The sequence below is a fragment of the Rhinoderma darwinii genome, chromosome 9 (genome assembly GCF_050947455.1).
Source record: "Rhinoderma darwinii isolate aRhiDar2 chromosome 9, aRhiDar2.hap1, whole genome shotgun sequence".
In the NCBI taxonomy this organism is placed as follows: Eukaryota; Metazoa; Chordata; class Amphibia; order Anura; family Rhinodermatidae; genus Rhinoderma; species Rhinoderma darwinii.
The window spans coordinates 59,678,702-59,696,769 of NC_134695.1; the positions used below are offsets into that span (position 1 = coordinate 59,678,702).

An 18,068-nucleotide genomic window follows, 5' to 3' on the forward strand; every position below is an offset into this window, starting at 1 on the left:
TGACCTCGCCTCCCTCCAGCATACATGAAATCCCACGCTTGTGCATCGATGTCCAATTCTGGTGCTTACGCACAACGGAACACCATAGCGGCACATGCGCTGTAACTAGATTTGAGGCCCCGACGAAGAAGGGGAGGGAGTTGGACCATACATGACGGGCGCATGCACGCGATCTCAGACGAGATTTCGGCATTCAGGGTGGGCCAGTTTTCGGCGGTGGGCGGGCATAAGAAGTGGAACAAACGAGACGGACGGATTATTACCATAAATGCCGCAAAATGTTTGCAGACCATTATTTACGATTGGAGGAGTTTAGGAGTGGGGATAACGGCAATAAACTTTTGATAGCAGCGGCCAGCGAGGGCTGAGTAAAGTTCAATTGGTGAAATGTTGATGACAGGTTCCCTTTTAATTCCATGTGTCAGGCGCCGTCCCCTATGACCTCCACTGGGCATTAATATAGAGTCAGCTTTATCTAAAGCGTTCCTTTAAAGAGGACCTGTCACCTCTCCGGACATGTATTTTATTAAATACTTATATTGCTCATGAAATCACAGTTCTGGAAAATCTTTTCTTAGATGAACAGCACAACGCAGTGTTCCGTTATTCCTCCTGGAAATTTATGAATAAAGTGACAACAGGGTGCTTCAGTTGGGGTGGGGGGAGCGTCTCACACTGTACAAACAGTGGTGACATAATCAGACTGTGTAGGGAAACCCCTTTTTGAAAAGGGGAAAGGTAACACCTAGTTGTAATTTATTCATAAATTTCCAGGAGGAATAACAAAGGAGCTGCACACCACAGAGCTCTAAGAAAAGATGTTCCAGAATGGTTATTCCATGGGAAATACACGTATCTACTAAATAGACATGTCAGAAGAGCGGACAGATATTCTTTTATAAGAAATCCATTAAACACAATCTTCTGCCATGTTTATAGACCGGAAAGATCCAACACCAGGTTCTAAAAAAAAAAAAAAAAAAGCCTAAAATAAGGGTACTCTGTTGCCTGGGGGTGGTCTTTAAGGGCTAGTTCACGAAGAGTTTTTTTGGTGCTGTTTTTGACACGGAAACTGCGCTAAAAAACATCTGAAATCACCTCCCATTGATTTAAAGAGGCTCTGTCACCAGATTTTGCAACCCCTATCTGCTATTGCAGCAGATCGGCGCTGCAATGTAGATTACAGTAACGTTTTTATTTTTAAAAAACGAGCATTTTTGGCCAAGTTATGACCATTTTTGTAGTTATTCAAATGAGGCTTGCAAAAGTCCAAGTGGGTGTGTTTAAAGTAAAAGTCCAAGTGGGCGTGTATTATGTGTGTACATCGGGGCGTTTTTAATACTTTTACTAGCTGGGCGCTCTGAAGAGAAGTAACATCCACTTCTCTTCAGAACGCCCAGCTTCTGACAGTGCAGATCTGTGACGTCACTCACAGGTCCTGCATCGTGACGGCCACATCGGCACCAGAGGCTACAGTTGATTCTGCAGCAGCATCAGCATTTGCAGGTAAGTGCAGGCACTTGGACTTTTGCAAGCCTCATTTGCATAACTACAAAAATGGTCAGAACTTGGCCAAAAATGCTCGTTTTTTAAAAATAAAAACGTTACTGTAATCTACATTGCAGCGCCGATCTGCTGCAATAGCAGATAGGGGTTGCAAAATCTGGTGGCAGAGCCTCTTTAAGGGGGGGAAAAAAACGACATGTTCTTTCTTCCGCGGTTCCATCGCTGACCTCCCCTTGAAATCATGATAGACAGAGAAAGCGTTTTTCGCCTGCGACGTTCATTGGCCATGTCCAAAAAACGCTGCAAAGGAAGTGCAGGCGGGGCAAGTATTACCGCAGGGGTTCGGACACCCCATAAAGCAGCATGGCTCCTTTGTTTTTGAAATTTCGGAAAACTCACAGCCCCTAATATTTCTATAGGACATGCCAGAGGATTACTTTAGGTGGATTTAGCATCTTGTATGGAATGTTTTCTTATTTTCAAGACTATTAATGAGTTTATATGTGAAGGCCATAAGAGGTCATTAAAAAAATATTTCAAGGATATGGAACAAGAACCACAAGAACATGTCTGGGTATTCAGGCTCAAGGCCAGGAAGGAACCAGGAGGAGGTAGAGAGGCTCACTGTAAATACATCAGTCATGTAACTTTCGTACAGATTCCACGTGTCTTTTCCAAACATTCACGCTTTGATATGTAGATTCATGTCCTTTGCTCAGTTTCAGTAGGCAAATCTCCTGTCTTCAGGGTAGCCAAGCTTAGTCAGGTTGTCCTGACATGCGAACTGGATCATAGGTGGAGGGCCGCACATGAGCACGAGGGGGTTGTCTGAGGGGGGAGGTAGGTGCTTCTTAATCATGTCAGCGGTCACAAAGCCAGTTCCGTACTTCCAACCTGGATAAAATGCATGAAATCATGAATGTAAAGTAACAGGCACCCTGAAAATGTTCCACCACTGACGGTCATACTGTATGTCCTCCATCCCGCCCTTGAGCTCAGCTCGGCTGTTTCTGTAACTCCTTATAGATTATAACGGGGAGTGGCCAACGATTCTCCCTCCTCTCCCCTTATTTGCAGCAAGGTTGCCTTTAAGGCCAAATTAAAACATTTAGCTTAGTCTGGGTTCACCCTGCGTTTTTTCCCCTAGGTTGAGCATGTATATCGGAAAATCTTCCGACGCACGCGCTAAACATCGCCATAGAGGTCCATTAATCAGACGAAGGCCAAAAAAGTGTCCTTTTGACCTCTGCCTAGCTAGTTTATGCCAGTATAACACAAATAGTGTATGGAATAGTGTTGTGGACTACGCTATTCCATGACTAGGTCTCCTGTAAAAAAACGGATCCGTTAAACGGATACTATATTCGCCTATGGATGACAGATGCCAACATAGCATCCATCACAGGCATCCATTGAATGGATAACTCATGGGCTTTTAGATTGCTTTTTATGACGTCGTATCTGTTAAAACGGCTGCCATTATATCCTGTGGGTGAAAGGATGCGTTAAACGGATGCCCAACAGCGGCATCTGTCATTTATAGACTATAATGGCATCCACTTAATGGATCCCGTATTAGTCTACGGGTAACAGAGGCCACTGTTAGGCATTCGTCACAGCCTCGGTTTTACATGTAAGTCGGAAGCTTTTCCTGGCACATGCGTTAAAGGTACAAAAACGCAGTGTGAACCCAATCATGGAGTAGAAAGTTCCACATTCTCTCTTATGCGCGACAATCAACACAAAACTGCACTCAGAGTGCGGACCTTCCCTTTGTAGAGGAGCATATTGTGATGGCCTCTCTGCTACCTCCATTTGCAGAGTTCAGGCTGCTGTAAATGGCACCTATATAATCTGTTAACTGTGGTCCTAATTACCAGCCTCTGCCCTAGTCTATTACAGGAGACACTCATGGGCGTGTTTCGGGTGGTGTGTGTGTGTGTGTGTGTGTGTGTGTGTGTGTGTGTGTGTGTGTGTGTGTGTGTGTGTGTGTGTGTGTGTATATATATATATATTCCCTCATCAATTTATACCGCTGCCTATAACTAATAGAAGCTCCTGGGCCCCAATGAAAAACCTGTAACAGGGCCCCCACCCACCATTTATAATACTGGTGTCTTTTTATGCGGCAGAGAGGCCCACGGGCCCCCTCAGACAGCAGGGCCTGGGTGTGACTTACTTCTGCACCCCTGTAGCTATACCCCTGGTTACAGCGGCTACAAAGGCAGATCTTTACTATAGAGATTGTATATAGTTTACCTTGAGGTGAGCGGTCCAGGGTGTAGAAAAGCTTAAACTGCTCAGGGTGACTCTTCACTACGGTCTCCAGTTCTGATTGAAGTAAAATGTCATTTTCAGTCTAAAGATTAAGAATTATTCTGTTACTCAAAAGTACAAAATGGCATCAAATGGAAAAGTTTCCCTTAAGTTTGATTTTCTCCACTCAAAACAACTCATGTATTATTTTGGAATAACTCGATACTTAATTGTTGTTTGAAATATATATATATATATATATGTATATAGTTAAAAAGGGAACGTTACCTGATTAGCAAATATGAGGTAACATTTAGTGTCATCATTTGGATCCTGGGTAATGTGACGGATCAGCTGCAGCATTGGAGTAATGCCTAATAAAGGGGAAATTAAGATTCATTGCAGCTTGGAAACTCGAAACATAGAAATAATACGGTCATGTATACAAATATAATACTGCCATGCAGTGCCCACATAATAATGCCGTACAGTGCCCACATAATGCCATACCGTGCCTAGATAATAATACCATACAGTGCCCAGATAATACCATACAGTGCCCACATAATAATGCCATACACTGCCCAGATAATGCCATAGTGCCCAGATAATACCATGCAGTCCCCAGATAATAATGCCATACAGTGCCCAGATAATAATGCCATACAGTGCAACATAATACTGCTATACAGTGCCCATATAATACAGTCATCAAGTACCCACATGATACGAATTTACAGTGCCCACATAATTCTGCCATACACTGCCCACATAATCCTGCCATACACTGCCCACATAATCCTGCCATACAGTACCAACAAAATACTACCACACACTGAACAAGTGCTATACAGTGCTTTTATTTAAACAAATGTTTATTGGGCACTGCTGGAGTTCTTAGGGCAGTTACAAAATTTGCCCATGCTGTAATCCAGCCCACACAACGTTGTAATGCGCCTATCGTGACAGGTCAGCCGGCTGTGTATTGTATTGTTGGCTTTTTGCTGCTATTTCACATGGTTACGTGCACTGCAGCATGAAACTATAAACTGCTTTGCCATGACCTTTGGCCTCATGTAAACACAAGGTTTTTACCGAGTCCATCACTGGCCGGGATTATATAACACTCCCGCAGGCTATTTCATAGCAGGTCCCATCACATTCACTGTGCGCTGCCCGGTGTAAAGTTAATCGCTAAAAGGGAAAGATCAACGAGTTGATATTGTATGAATCTCTTCCTCAGGATTGACGTCTCTGCCAGTCCAACATGTGTTTCATATTAAAAGGAAACTCCAGAGATAATATAATTATTCATGGGGAGCCCGATACACCCGTAATTAATACATTTTATTATCTACGTAGGAGCTTCCCACACATCATCCAACAAGTTCAGATGGCAAGTTCTTGGCAACAGGCCCTGTCTCCAGACATGATGACCATGGTGCCACCCTCTATATTACAGAAGAGCTGGCGCAGGTTATTGCTACCAGCAATATACACAACCATACACCACAACACACTCATTTTGCAGAGGACCACCAGTCCCCAGCACTGGAGCAGGGACTATTGGTCCATTAGGAAATGGACTGTGGGATGGTCATAGAAATATATATATATAAATAAATAAATAAAATGTTCTAAACCTCTAAGAAGCCCAAAATAAACAAACACATAATAAATTAATTTAAATAGATTTATTTTCATATTATTTTGCAGCTTTGTGCCAGAAAAAAAATTGCCAAAATATCTGGGACTATAGGATGCTGGATTAAAGGAATTTTACGGTGTATAGATATTGCAAATATTTAAATACTGCCATATGATGCACCATCGGGTGACATGAGTTGGAGATAGATTCCTTTTAGGGAAGAATTTCTTAAAAGAGGACCTGTCAATAATTGTATTCCCCATGAAAACAATTCTGGAACATCTTTTATAAAAATCGACATCGTCCCATTCCTCTGTAATTCCTCCTAGAAATTTATGAATTGACAACTGTGCATTAACATTTTGTGGGTGTGTCCCTACACAGAATGACACTGTCCAATCAGTGCGGAGACTGTAGGGACACGCCCCTTTGACAAGGGGAATGATAACACCCAGTTGTCAATTTATTCATACATTTTTAGGAGGAATAACAGAGGAATGGCACAATGCAGACCAACTAACTGCTATAAAAATTCTCAATCTCAAGCCTTTCAGGCCAGGTTCCCATAAGTCGGATACGCTGCCTAAAAACTGTGCAGCATATCCGAACTGGAACCCACAGCACCTTCTGTCTGAAAAGCCGCAACACATTATAGTGCGTTTTTTTTTTAACGGAATTTCCACTGCAGAAGCAGCGCTGTGTGATGCTGCAGCCTGTGATTGGCTGCAGCAGTCACACGGGATGCAACATCATCCCAGGAGGCCGGACTGCAGGAAGGAGAGAGTTCTGGGTAAATATGACTTTATTATTTTTCCGGCATTGAGATTTTTGCGGCGGAATCGCTTGAATTCAATGAGGAAAACCCCTGTAAATGCGACGGAATTTCTGCACCGAATTCCATTGCGGAAATTCCACAGCATTTACGCTATGTGGAAACCTGACCTTATAGTATGATCAGTTAATTCATGGCTGGTCAGACATACAGGCTATACGGCTACACAGGCTGGATTTACACGTGCGGTTTTTTTCAGCCACAACATTAAAACCACCTGCCTAACATTGTGTAGATCGCGCTCGTGCCACCAGGACAGCCCTGACCCATGAGGCATGGACTCCACAAGATCTCTGAAGGCTCCCGTGGTTTCTGGCACCAAGACGTTACCAGCAGATCCTTTATGTCCTGTAAGTTTCGAGGTGCGGCCTCCATGGATCGGACTTTTTCAGCACATCCCTTTTAGATGCTCGAATGGATTGAGATCCGGGGAATCTGGAGGCCAAGCAAACACCTTGAACTTTTTGTCATGTTCCTCAAACCATTGCTGAATAAAGTTTGCAGTGTGGCGGGTGCATTACCCTGCTGAAAGAGGGCGCTGACATTAGGGTTAGTTCACACGTAGCGTAAATACTGCGGATTTTCCACAACGGAAAATCCACAGCATAAAACGGTAGCAGCAGAGTGGATGACATTTGAACAAATCTCATCCACACGCTGTGTAAATGATAAGCGGGAAAAAAACGCTCAGAAATTTACCTGCGGTGCGGTTTTTTAATCAATTGTATTTGTGTAATCGCTGTTTTTTTGTTGCGGATTTTTCCCTTGAAGTCAATGGGGGGGTAAAACCTGCAACAAATAGCAGATTTTGCCATTTTTGCAGTGGAAAAGCTGCGATTACGCAGAAAAAAAAAAAAAAAAAAAATCGCAACTCAGAAAAAAAAAACATCTTATAGTTAACCAGAATTCTGCGCTTTTTCCTCCAGGCCGGCCTCCTGGGATGACATTTCATCCCATGTGATCGCTGCAGTCAACCCGGGGATGACAATTCATCCCATGTCACATGGGATGAAATGTCATCCCAGGAGGCCGGCTTGCAGAGGGACGTGTCACCATGGCTAGGTAAGTATGAACTTTTTTTTTTATGTATGTGTAGTTTTCCGCAGCGGACATTCCGGGACAAAAAATTGCACCTCAATTTGGTGCAGATTTTCTGCCGGAATACCCTGCGGCGCCCAGCACGGATACGCTGTGAGCTTTTACACAGCGTATCCGCCCTGTGTGAACATACCCTTAGGGGATACCGTTACCATGAAGGGTTGTAATCGGTCGGCAGTAATGTTTAGGTAGGTGGTACATCATGTCACATCCACATAAATGCCAGGACCCAAGCAGAACATTGCCCAGAGCATCACATTTACTCTGCCAACTTGTCTCCTTCCCATGGTACATCCCGGTGCCATCTCTTCCCCAGGTAAGTGGCGCACACGCACGAGGCCACCCACGTAATATAAAAGAAAACGTGATTTATCAGACCAGGCACCTTCTTCCATTACTCCATGGTCCTGTTCGGATGCTCCTGTTCCCATTGTGGGTCTTTCAATGGAGGACAGGTGTCAGCATGGGCACTCTAAATCGTCCGCCGCGATGCTCTGCGTGTTCTCACATCTTTCTATCTTTCAGGAATTTGTGCGACAGGATCTCTTCTGTGGGATTGGACCAGACGAGCTAGACTTCACTTCCCACGCAATCATTGCACCTCTACCACACATTGCACCTCTACCACACCACAAAATAACATCTATTTGCACGCGGCTTTTGTTGTGGTTTTGCCGCAATTAAGGAGACCGATTCTATTGTATTCTGAACTGCGAACGCAACTGCGGCAAAAACGGTTTGTAAATGCATGCTTTTTGGCGCTGTTTTTTTGTAGAGCGTTAACGATCCTTTCTTCATCCCCAATACAACCGCATGTGAATGTGGCCTTTCAGGTCATACACTGACACTATGACAAGGAAGCATAGGGTTATATCCACTTACCGGTACCCCCCGCCAGCATCCCAAGATGTTTTGTGGACTTCGTCTGTGGCTCAGACTTTTTGTCTGGTCTGATGGCAAATTTACCTGAAAGAAACCCAAAGAGAAAAAAAATCAATGAACCATGCACAGGTCCTGAGTCATATCTGAAGGGGATCTGCGAGAAAGAAGGCTATGCTGGGAGTTGTAGTTGCAGCGAGGGTGCAGCGTGGCAATATCTCATTATGAGTGAAAATTAGTATTATGGGATCGTTATAGAAGCGATTCTCTATACACTAGTAATAAATATTGTTACTACCTGGAGCCACACTTTAGTAACAGTATTGGACCAGTTAACCTACCCTTTTCTTTGTAGACTAATAGACCATTAGGGCCCCGAAAATCAATAGTGTCGCCAATATTCAAGCCGTCCAAATACTGAGACATTTTTCCTCCATCTGGGAATTTAGGGCTGACATTTTTGTAGTAAACCTGTGTAGCACAAGAAAAAGCTTTTTAACATTTTTCTTTTGTCACATTTTGTCTTAGCGAAGATGTAGAATTTGCTGTATTAGTTTAATTCCCAGTGTTTAGTGTAATAATACATCTCTCACAATGCACAGAACATGGTTATTTACAGACACTGAACCGGCAGGAGGCTACAGGTAGATGTTACCATAAACCCCTGCACTTCCCTAGCCCACCAGGGATGTAACCATAAACCCCTTCACTGCCCTAGCCCACCAGGAATGTAGCCAAAAACCCCTTCACCACCCTAGATCACCAGGTATTTTACTATAAACCCATCCACTGCCCTAGACCACCATGGATGTAACCATAATCCCCTTCACTGTCCTAGACCACCAGGAATTTTACCATAAACCCCTTCACGGTCCTAGACCACCAGGGATGTAACCATAAACCCCTTCACGGTCCTAGACCACCAAGGATGTAACCATAAACCCCTTTACTGCCCTAGTCCACCAGGAATGTAGCCAAAAACCCCTTTACTGCCCTAGATCACCAGGGATGTTACCATAAACCCCCTCACTGTCCTAGACCACCATGGATGTTACCATAAACCCCTTCACTGCCCTAGACTACAAGAGATTATATGAATATCCATCTATTATGCAGAGAAAATTAAGGACGTAATTTGCAGGCATGATGGCATAAAGGGGCCCACATGCGGTCTATGAATAGGGGCTCCCGGTTGTGCCCCTGGTTGGCACGCCCAAACTATCATTGAACATGTGTTTGTGTAATATTCCCCTCTACTCTGTATAACACAAACTATGACATTGCAGGACAGTAATTCACCTTTACAACAAGGTCAACATAACCTTTCACTTCATCACTAGACACTGGGGTGTACGCCCGAACCACCAAGCTGCCGTTCACTTTTGCTGAAAGGTAAACATGCTGCCCTATGGAGACAGAATATAGTGTCTGATTAACAAGTAGAATGAGATTTCATCCGGCTATACACATTATATGACCGGTTGGCCGTGCAGGACGATTTCAGCCAACAATCTAATGTCACAATGTCTGTACTCGGGGGGAAAGAAGGGTTGGGTAAGTTTGATTTTAACATGCCCAATTCTTTCTTTTCCTGGTAGATAAGAAATGCGCGCCTTTATTGAATGAAATAAGTATCATAACTCTCACCTATAGGAAGTCCCAAAATATGCTCTGATGAAGGGAGGCCAAATCTGAATTTCTTGGTGTCATGACTGATATCCTATATAAAAAAAAAAAAAAAAAAAAAAAAAAAGGAGAAGAAAAATGTATTTACAAAAGGCAAATTCTCGCCGACTTCTGGAAGTGTGGACTTTCCGCCCAGATTAATCTGGTGACACAGTAGGTAGTTCAGTGATGGCAGCACGCAACACCTTCTGTCTTTGCTACCATCACTAATCCAACAATGGCGTCACGATAGCGGTGCACATCTAACCTTACTAGGTATGAGAAGTGGCACTGCAGCTGGCAATCTTATGAGGGAACTGTGAATGCCACTTATGGGGGTACTGTGGCTGTCACTCTTATGGGGGCACTGTGGTTGGCAGTATTAGGGGGATCAGCAACCACTTGCACTAATCGTGATTCAAGGGCTGGAGGCATAGCCTATATACTAGTCCTTCTCAATGAATTAGAATATCAAAATTTAATTTATTTCAGTAATTCAATTAAAAAAGTGAAACTCATATATGATATATATTACACAGAGGGATCTATTTCCAGAATTTTTTAAATTTTAATATTGATGATTATGGCTGACAGTTCATGAAAACCCAAAATTTAGTATCTAAATTTACACCCACGAAAATTACACCAAGTTACACCCATAAAATTGATGTCACCTACATTCACCCCATAAAGCTTAGATATAACATTACCTGTTTTTCAATAAGAGGCAGCGGATATTTTGTGTTAGGATCAAGAAGAGTGACAGGAGATTTCTTCTGCTGAGAACCCAGATATTTAATGAGGAATAATAAAATGGTCACGCCAACCACTGCCAGCGCTATGATCACATTGGTCTCCTGGAAAAAAGTGTAATAGGCACACAATGAGGTTCAGGAACTCAAAGCATATTGGCGGGGAGGGATGGAGGACTGGGGTGAAATGAAGCCGGAGCAGCAATCAGCCGATCACCACAGTGTTGGCTTCTCTCAACCCCAGTGAAAAACGGGTATCTGCTTATCAGTCAAATGATTGGCCGTCCATGTAATGCATAGTCACCCCGGGTGCGCCAGAGAGAAAGATGGTCTTACAGAGCAGCTGTCCATTCTGATAAATGGAGGGGTCCGAGGCAACAGGATCCAGCGAATATCGATCACATCGATGTGATCAATATTAGGTGGATCGTGTGTGCCAGATACAAAGGAACCGTTTACAGCTGAGCCGTCGTCAGTTCAACTAACCTGACAGAGAGAACGATACGGCTTCGATGTATATACAATAATGTATTGTAAAAAGTAAAAAAATTAATTTTTAATAACATTTATTTTAATTAATCTGTAAATCTGGGTCTTGGGACCCTTGTTTAGTTGTAGAAGCGGTCTGCAAATACAGAGAGGATAAGATAAAGAGGAGAGCCGGCTTCACAACTGCTCTCTCCATAAGGCCTTGTTCACACAGTGCAGATTTGATGCAGATTTTAAAATGTATTTTTCAAGCCAAAACCAGGAATGGAATGGAAAAGAAGAAATATATAAAGGAAGGCCTTATAGATCTGCTCTCCTGGATCCTATTCTGGTTTTGGCTCAATAAATGCATGCAAAATCTGCAACAAATCTGCACTGTGTAAACAGGGCCTTAAGGGTGGGTTTCACAAGCGGCAGATTTTGTTGCAGAAATCTCAGTTCGATTGACCTGAATGAGGTATTTTCTGCAGCACATACATGGATTACTGCTGAAAATAGGCCATGTGAACATACCCTTAGGGTATGTTCACACGCAGCGTTTTCAGGCGTTTCTCGAGGCGTAAATACCTTGAAAAATGCCTGAAAAAATGGAAGATGAACGCCTCCAAACATCTGCCCATTGACTTAAATAGGAAAAACAGCTTTTCATTCAGATGGGGCGTTTTTTTTTTACACTGTCGTTTGAAAAAACGCCCCGTAAAAAAGAAGTGCATGTCACTTCTTGAGCCGTTTTTTATTGTTTCGACAGAGAAACAGCTCAAAAAAAACGTTTGATGCTTTAAAAACGGCTGAAAATCAGAGGCTTTGAAAACAGCTCCGTATTTTATAGCCGTTTTTAGTCTAGCGTGTGAACATACCCTAAGGCTTCGTTCACATCTGCGTCAGGGCTCCGTTCATGGGTTCCGTCTGACCTTTCAGTCAGGGGAACCCATGTACGGAACCCTGACAAACAAACGGAAACAATAGTTTTCCATTTGCATCATCATTGATTTCAATGGTGACGGATCCGGTGCCAATGGTTTCCGTTTGTCTCCGTTGTGTAAGGGTTCTGTCGTTTTGACGGAATCAATAGCGCAGTCGACTACGGTACTGATTCCGTCATAACAGAATCCTTACACAATGGTGACAAACGGAAACCATTTGCAACGGATCCGTCACCATTGAAATCAATGGTGATGCAAACAGAGACCTATGGTTTCCGTTTGTTTCAGTCCGGGTTCGGTGCATGGGTTCCCCTGACGCAAAGCTCAGACGTAGCCCTGACGCAGATGTGAACGAAGCCTAATCCCAAACATGTTAATTCGCCATTAAGAATTGCATCTTTCTATAATGTTTGCATGTGCAAAGTGTGGAATCCATAGTGCGGTGTGGCTTTATAATGAGATTTCCCAGACTCCCTCGCACCCTCTTGTAGACGATGAGCAGTCACCACACGCTCCCTCCCATGGTCTGAAACCACCTCATAACCCGGATTCAGCCAATGAAAGATCATCCCTCCCCGTCCATACATCAGACCAGGAGCACTCAGCAATGAATGGAAAAATTACACACTGTTGTGTTTACAGAGATGTAGCAGAGCTGAAATTGTCATGAGATTAAAGTCACATTCCCTAGGAACACACATTGTACAATGCGACGGTTGCTGTATTCACAGATGTAGAACATAACCCGGCACATCGTCGCTGTGTAGTCATTAACACAGTCCTATTTACTATAAAACCAAGAACAACATGTCGCAATTACGCGTGGCGTTGCATGAAATGTCAAACGCATCTAGTCTACATCTGACAAACTCAACTCTACTACATATACATACATAGACAAAATAAAATCGATAGTGAAATTGTGCACATCCATGCAAACAAGGACAATGAGTGCATTATGTCTACAGCACTATGGAATACGTTGGCGCTATATATATATACACACAGAATAAGCTATTGCAGCATATATAATTAATAGACTAAGGTGTCATCCTAGCATTGCATGACAGGGTTAATAGAAACAAAAGCGGAGATATATAGGGGTATGAAGATTTATGCAAAACCATAAAACAGAGGAGCAATCAAAGATCTTACCATGATCTGAGCTCAGCTTCTTGCAATAGGAGACCGCAGACAAGTCCAGCATGAGACTCCTAATAACAGACATCTCCCCTCCCATACAGGCCGGGCACCACCTCCTGCACTGGGGCATGGGTCCCTGGCACTATAAAGGAGTCTGAGGGGGGGGGGGGGGGGCTGCAGGTTTTACAGGGAGTTCTAGATCAGATATGAGACGTAGTCTAGCGCTAAAGTTCTTATAAGACCATGCATGCTGGGGATTGTAGTTCCACTGCTATGGAATGGATAACGCCCCTATTTCAGCTGTGTGAATGAAGCCTAGGCTGCAGCTACACATACAGTCCTCCACCTGTGTTTGTTGGGAGTTGCAGTTCCGCAGCGCTCCCCTCCACCTGTGTGTCAATGTTTCAGCATTCCACTAGTGAGACTTTTTCTCTGGGCACGCTGGGGGTTGTACGACCTGTGTTATCATTTTAGCATTAGGATAGGCATATGTGGGCAACCTTACACCTGTGAATGATGGGGCTTGTAGTTCTACACACGGTTTTCTTGTTGTAGCCTTAAGCTGGGGTGACCTTTGGTCAGTGTATCCTGGGACTTTTAGTCCTTTTTTTTTTTTTTTTTTTAAACGTTAGGCTGGGGCTACGCAGATGACCTTGTATTACGTGAAAAAACGTATTTTGTGACTCCCTGCAAATCTGGGGAAAAGAAAACAAAAAATATTTTATGTCATCCACACAAGTAATAATAGTCACATGCAACTGTTATATAGTCATATAAAGAGGGGTCAAGTGACCCAGTTTTCCCAGGGGACACCTGGTTTTCCCTCCATCTCACCTGGTCACCGGAGATCCACATGAAGGTTCTTGAACGGATCTCCCAGATTCCACTGTGACCAGTGTACAGGAATAACAGACCGCGACCAGAGGGGAGTATTTAACACCCCCCCCCCCCCCCCTTACCACCAGGGATGTCCCAATTATTCCTTTTGCTACCCTAGACCAGTGTTAGGCTTTATTCAGACGAACGGGAAAAACATCCGTGCAACGCACGTGATTTGCACGCGCGTTGAACAGATCTATATGTGTCTATGGGGCCGTGCAGACATGTCCGTGATTTTTCCTCAGCGTGAGTCCGCTGAAAAAGTCACGACATGTCCGTTCTTTCAGCGTTTTGTACGCATCACGCACCCATTGAAGTCAATGGGTGCGTGAAAACCACGCATGCCGCACGGAAGCACTTCCGTGCGAACTGCGTGATTCGCGCAAGAGCTGTCAAGAGGATGAATGTAAACAGAAAAGCACCACATGCTTTTCTGTTTACAAACATCCAAACGGAGTGTCTTTGAGATGAGCAAACCCGGACAACCGAACTTCACCGAGTTCGGCCGAACTCGTCAAAAAAAAATTCCGGTACGCGACGTCAGGAGATAGTCACTGTCCAGGGTGCTGAAAGAGTTAAACTGTTTCAGCACCATGGACAGTGACTTCCGATCCCAATATACATGAACGTGTAAAAAAAAAAAAGAAGTTCTGACTTGCCGATAACTCCTGGCTTCTTCCTCCAGTCTGACCTCCCGGGATGACAATTCAGTCCAAGTGACAGCTCCAGCCAATCACAGGCTGCAGCGGTCACATGGACTGCCGCGTCATCCAGGGAGGTGGGGCCCGATGTCAAGAGAGGCGCGTCACCAAGGACGCGTCACCAAGGCAACGGCCGGGAGGGAAGTTCTCGGTAAGTACGAACGTCTTTTTTTTTTTTTTTAACAGGTTGCTTGATATGGTGATCGGAATTCACTGTCGAGGGTGCTGAAAGAGTTACTGCCGATCAGTTAACTCTTTCAGCACCCTGGACAGTGACGGACGTCGACAAGCCTCATCTCTAGGATGGCGGCTGCGCGAAAATCACGCAGCCGCGCATCACCCACGGATGACACACGGAGCTGTCAAGTGTTTTTTTGCGCGCGCAAAACGCCGCGTTTTTGCGTCCGCAAAAACGCCACGTTCGTGTGAATCCAGCCTAATTCTACTCCAGTCTTCAAGTTCCTCCAACGGGTCACTATTTAAAGGTCTCCCATATGGTGAACACCTGTGTCAATACCTGATGCACCACCAACAATTATCCACCGCACAATAGTAAGAAAAACATGGAACATGGAGAAGAAAAATCTGACCGGTTGGGGTACTGGAGAAATACTGCCCTATACCATCAGGGGGGGACGACACCATTGAAAGGATCTTCAGGTATCTGAGGACTGGAGTAGAGATACACTGGCTTTGACTATCAGATATGTGAACATTAACCCGTTAAAAATCCTAGGCCACCCATAATGTGTCCACGGATCCCTTCACCATCCTAGGCCACATAATTTTATCAATTACCCCTTATCCACCCTAGACCAATAAAGGGAACCTGTCACCAGCATTTCACCTATTGAACTCTACTCGCCCCTCACTGGCCACTGCTGTCAAAAGTTCATTGCCTTTATCCCCGCTCCTAAACTCCTCCACCGACCGTAAATAACGGTCTGCAAACATTTTGCAACTTTTATGGTAATAATCCGGCAGTCTCGTTCATTCCTCTTCTTATGCCCACCCACCGCCAAAAACTGGCCCGCTCCGAATGCCGAAATCTCGTCTGAGCTCGTGCGCATGCTCCAGTCATGTATGGTCCCACACCCCTCCCTGCTTCGTCTGGGCCTCAAATCTAGTTACTGCGCATGAGCTGCTATGGTGTCCCGTTCACACGCACCAAGACATCGATGCGCAAGCGCGGGATTTCGGGTGTGCTTGGGGGGGATGTCAATCAAAAGTAAGGAGGCGGGGTTAACTCAAGAAAAGCTTGAGGAATGAAGATATGCTCATTAGCATACGGCAAGGGAACACTAAGAAATGGAATACCAAAAGCTACAGAGCCGACTTAGAAGATAATTATAGGTTACATAAAAATCAATTTTCTCCCACTACCACCACGTATTGCTGGTTTAGGCCTCCTGCACACGACCGTGCCCGTAATCACAGTGATTACAGGCACATCCGGCGACGGCTGCCCGCATTTGCGGGTCGTGCTCCTATAAAAAAGTATGGGAGCACGGTCCATAAAAAGCAAAAAATAGGACATGTCCTATCTTTTGCGGAGCCTTTCTACGGCACGGACACCTTCCCGTAACTATACGGGAAGGTATCCGTCGGCCATAGAAATTTATTGGTCCGTAATTATGGACGAAATCTACGGTTGTGTGCACGGGGCCTAAATAGGTGAAATGCTGGCTAGAGGTTCCCTTTAAGTCCTTCACCACACTAGACAACAAATTAATCCTTGAATCAGCCTAGACCATCAGATTGTTTCCATTGATGATCCCTTCACCACCCTAGACCACCAGGGATTAGGTATTAACCCCCTAACGACCATAGATGAACGAGAACGTTTACATGAATCCCTTAATACGCAGACAGAATTCTTGTCTCCTGTATGACAGGTGTCCCCACTGACAATACTTCTGTGTCCAGGCCATTATACTAAACTTCATTAATGGCAGAGATCAACATGCTCTCAGACTAATTGCTGTAGCATACGTTACATTGTATTACACTACAGCCGTGTGCGCAAAAGATGGCCATACACTTAGATAGTTGTTGGCCGACATCTATTCCTAACAACTCCGCATATCCACCCAGACTTGGTTCGGCATGGGTTATTAATAGGGATAAAGTACCTGCGAGACTCCTCTGGCAGCCGCTTATCTCCTTACAAACAAAAGGATCGGGCATGTTAAAAACAGCCCGATCCTTCTCTCCCCCATTAACTCCTGTCAGGGAGAGTCGAGACGCCACCATACACTATGATGCTAGTAGTCTGGCTCCCTGAACTGTGGTCGGTCCGGGAAATACATCCGACACACGGTCCGTATATCATGGACCGAACACGGCCGTCTGAAGTGTGAACAGAGCTTAAGCCCTGTACAGGTTTTCAGCCTCTAAACGTAAATGAGAATGTTTACATTTATTGACAGCAAGCAGAGAACTTGAACTATCCTGAAAAACGAGACAATCTAGCCACCCTGAAATATACAGTTTACGTGTGAATGTGTTATTGATCGTCAGCTCTGGATATTTCCGTCAGTTTATATCTTTTCAGTTTGAGCGGCCTCTTTAGAAGTTTTTGTAAAATAAAACCCATTTCCCAATCACTACAGCGCAGCCTTCCAACACTTCATCCAATCGGCTTCTCTGCTAAGTTGGGAGCCTTTAAATCGTAGGTCTCCACTCCTGTGTACCCGCCCTGGTGGTTCAGTGGTTGGCATGGCTGCATCAGGCAACTCCAATAAGGAAAACTTCTACATGGGTCTCCTATAGGTGCTCCTATAGGTGAAATCTAACTTTTATTTGTATGCCCCCCATTTGTTTTGTCATGGGGCATTTGGCACTAAAGGACCACAGGACCCGTGGACAGAATATTCTCAGCATGAAAGATACAAAAATCAGTCAAACAAAATCCTGCAAAAATAATGAAACGTGATGATTATATTTAATTATATAAGACCGTAAATAAAATGTAAATAGTTTTTAATAATTAATATCTAAATTATCCAGACTAACAATGATTGGTCCATAGAACCACAAAAAACAACGTATTACTCTTGAAAATGTTGGATAGTTCCATAGCAAAGTCCTCTAGCGGATGATATATAAACGGTTTAAAATCATACTGAGAAATATATATAATAAAATAGGACAGTGCTCATGAATTTCCCTCCTCTCAATCTGCACAGCATTTTACCTGTCAGAGCAGCAGTTTGTACTTCACAGCTGTTCTTCCTGTGACAAAAAAGTACCTTCTGTGCCAAGCTAATAAAAGGGGTATTCCAGCCTCCAGCATTT

The 18,068-nt window shown here is 44.1% G+C and overlaps 1 protein-coding gene across 1 annotated transcript; it reads right to left on the minus strand.

The window, feature by feature from the left end:
- Positions 1-1,655: 1,655 nt before the first annotated feature.
- On the minus strand, positions 1,656-13,281 carry LOC142660402 (NADH-cytochrome b5 reductase 2). Its single transcript, XM_075837014.1, has 9 exons — positions 13,204-13,281; positions 10,595-10,741; positions 9,867-9,939; positions 9,519-9,625; positions 8,561-8,690; positions 8,223-8,306; positions 4,051-4,136; positions 3,766-3,865; positions 1,656-2,400 (listed from the first exon to the last, which is right to left on the minus strand). The coding sequence occupies exons 1-9, from the start codon at positions 13,204-13,206 to the stop codon at positions 2,228-2,230; spliced, it is 903 nt and encodes a 300-aa protein (XP_075693129.1). The 5' UTR covers positions 13,207-13,281; the 3' UTR covers positions 1,656-2,227.
- Positions 13,282-18,068: the final 4,787 nt, after the last annotated feature.

Excerpts from the sequence above, each read along its gene's own strand:
- LOC142660402 (XM_075837014.1), bottom strand. Across the intron at positions 4,137-8,222 it reads GATGCTGGCGGGGGGTACCG|GCATTACTCCAATGCTGCAG; the intron begins GTAAGTGGATAT and ends CCCCTTTATTAG. Across the intron at positions 3,866-4,050 it reads ACCTCATATTTGCTAATCAG|ACTGAAAATGACATTTTACT; the intron begins GTAACGTTCCCT and ends CTTAATCTTTAG.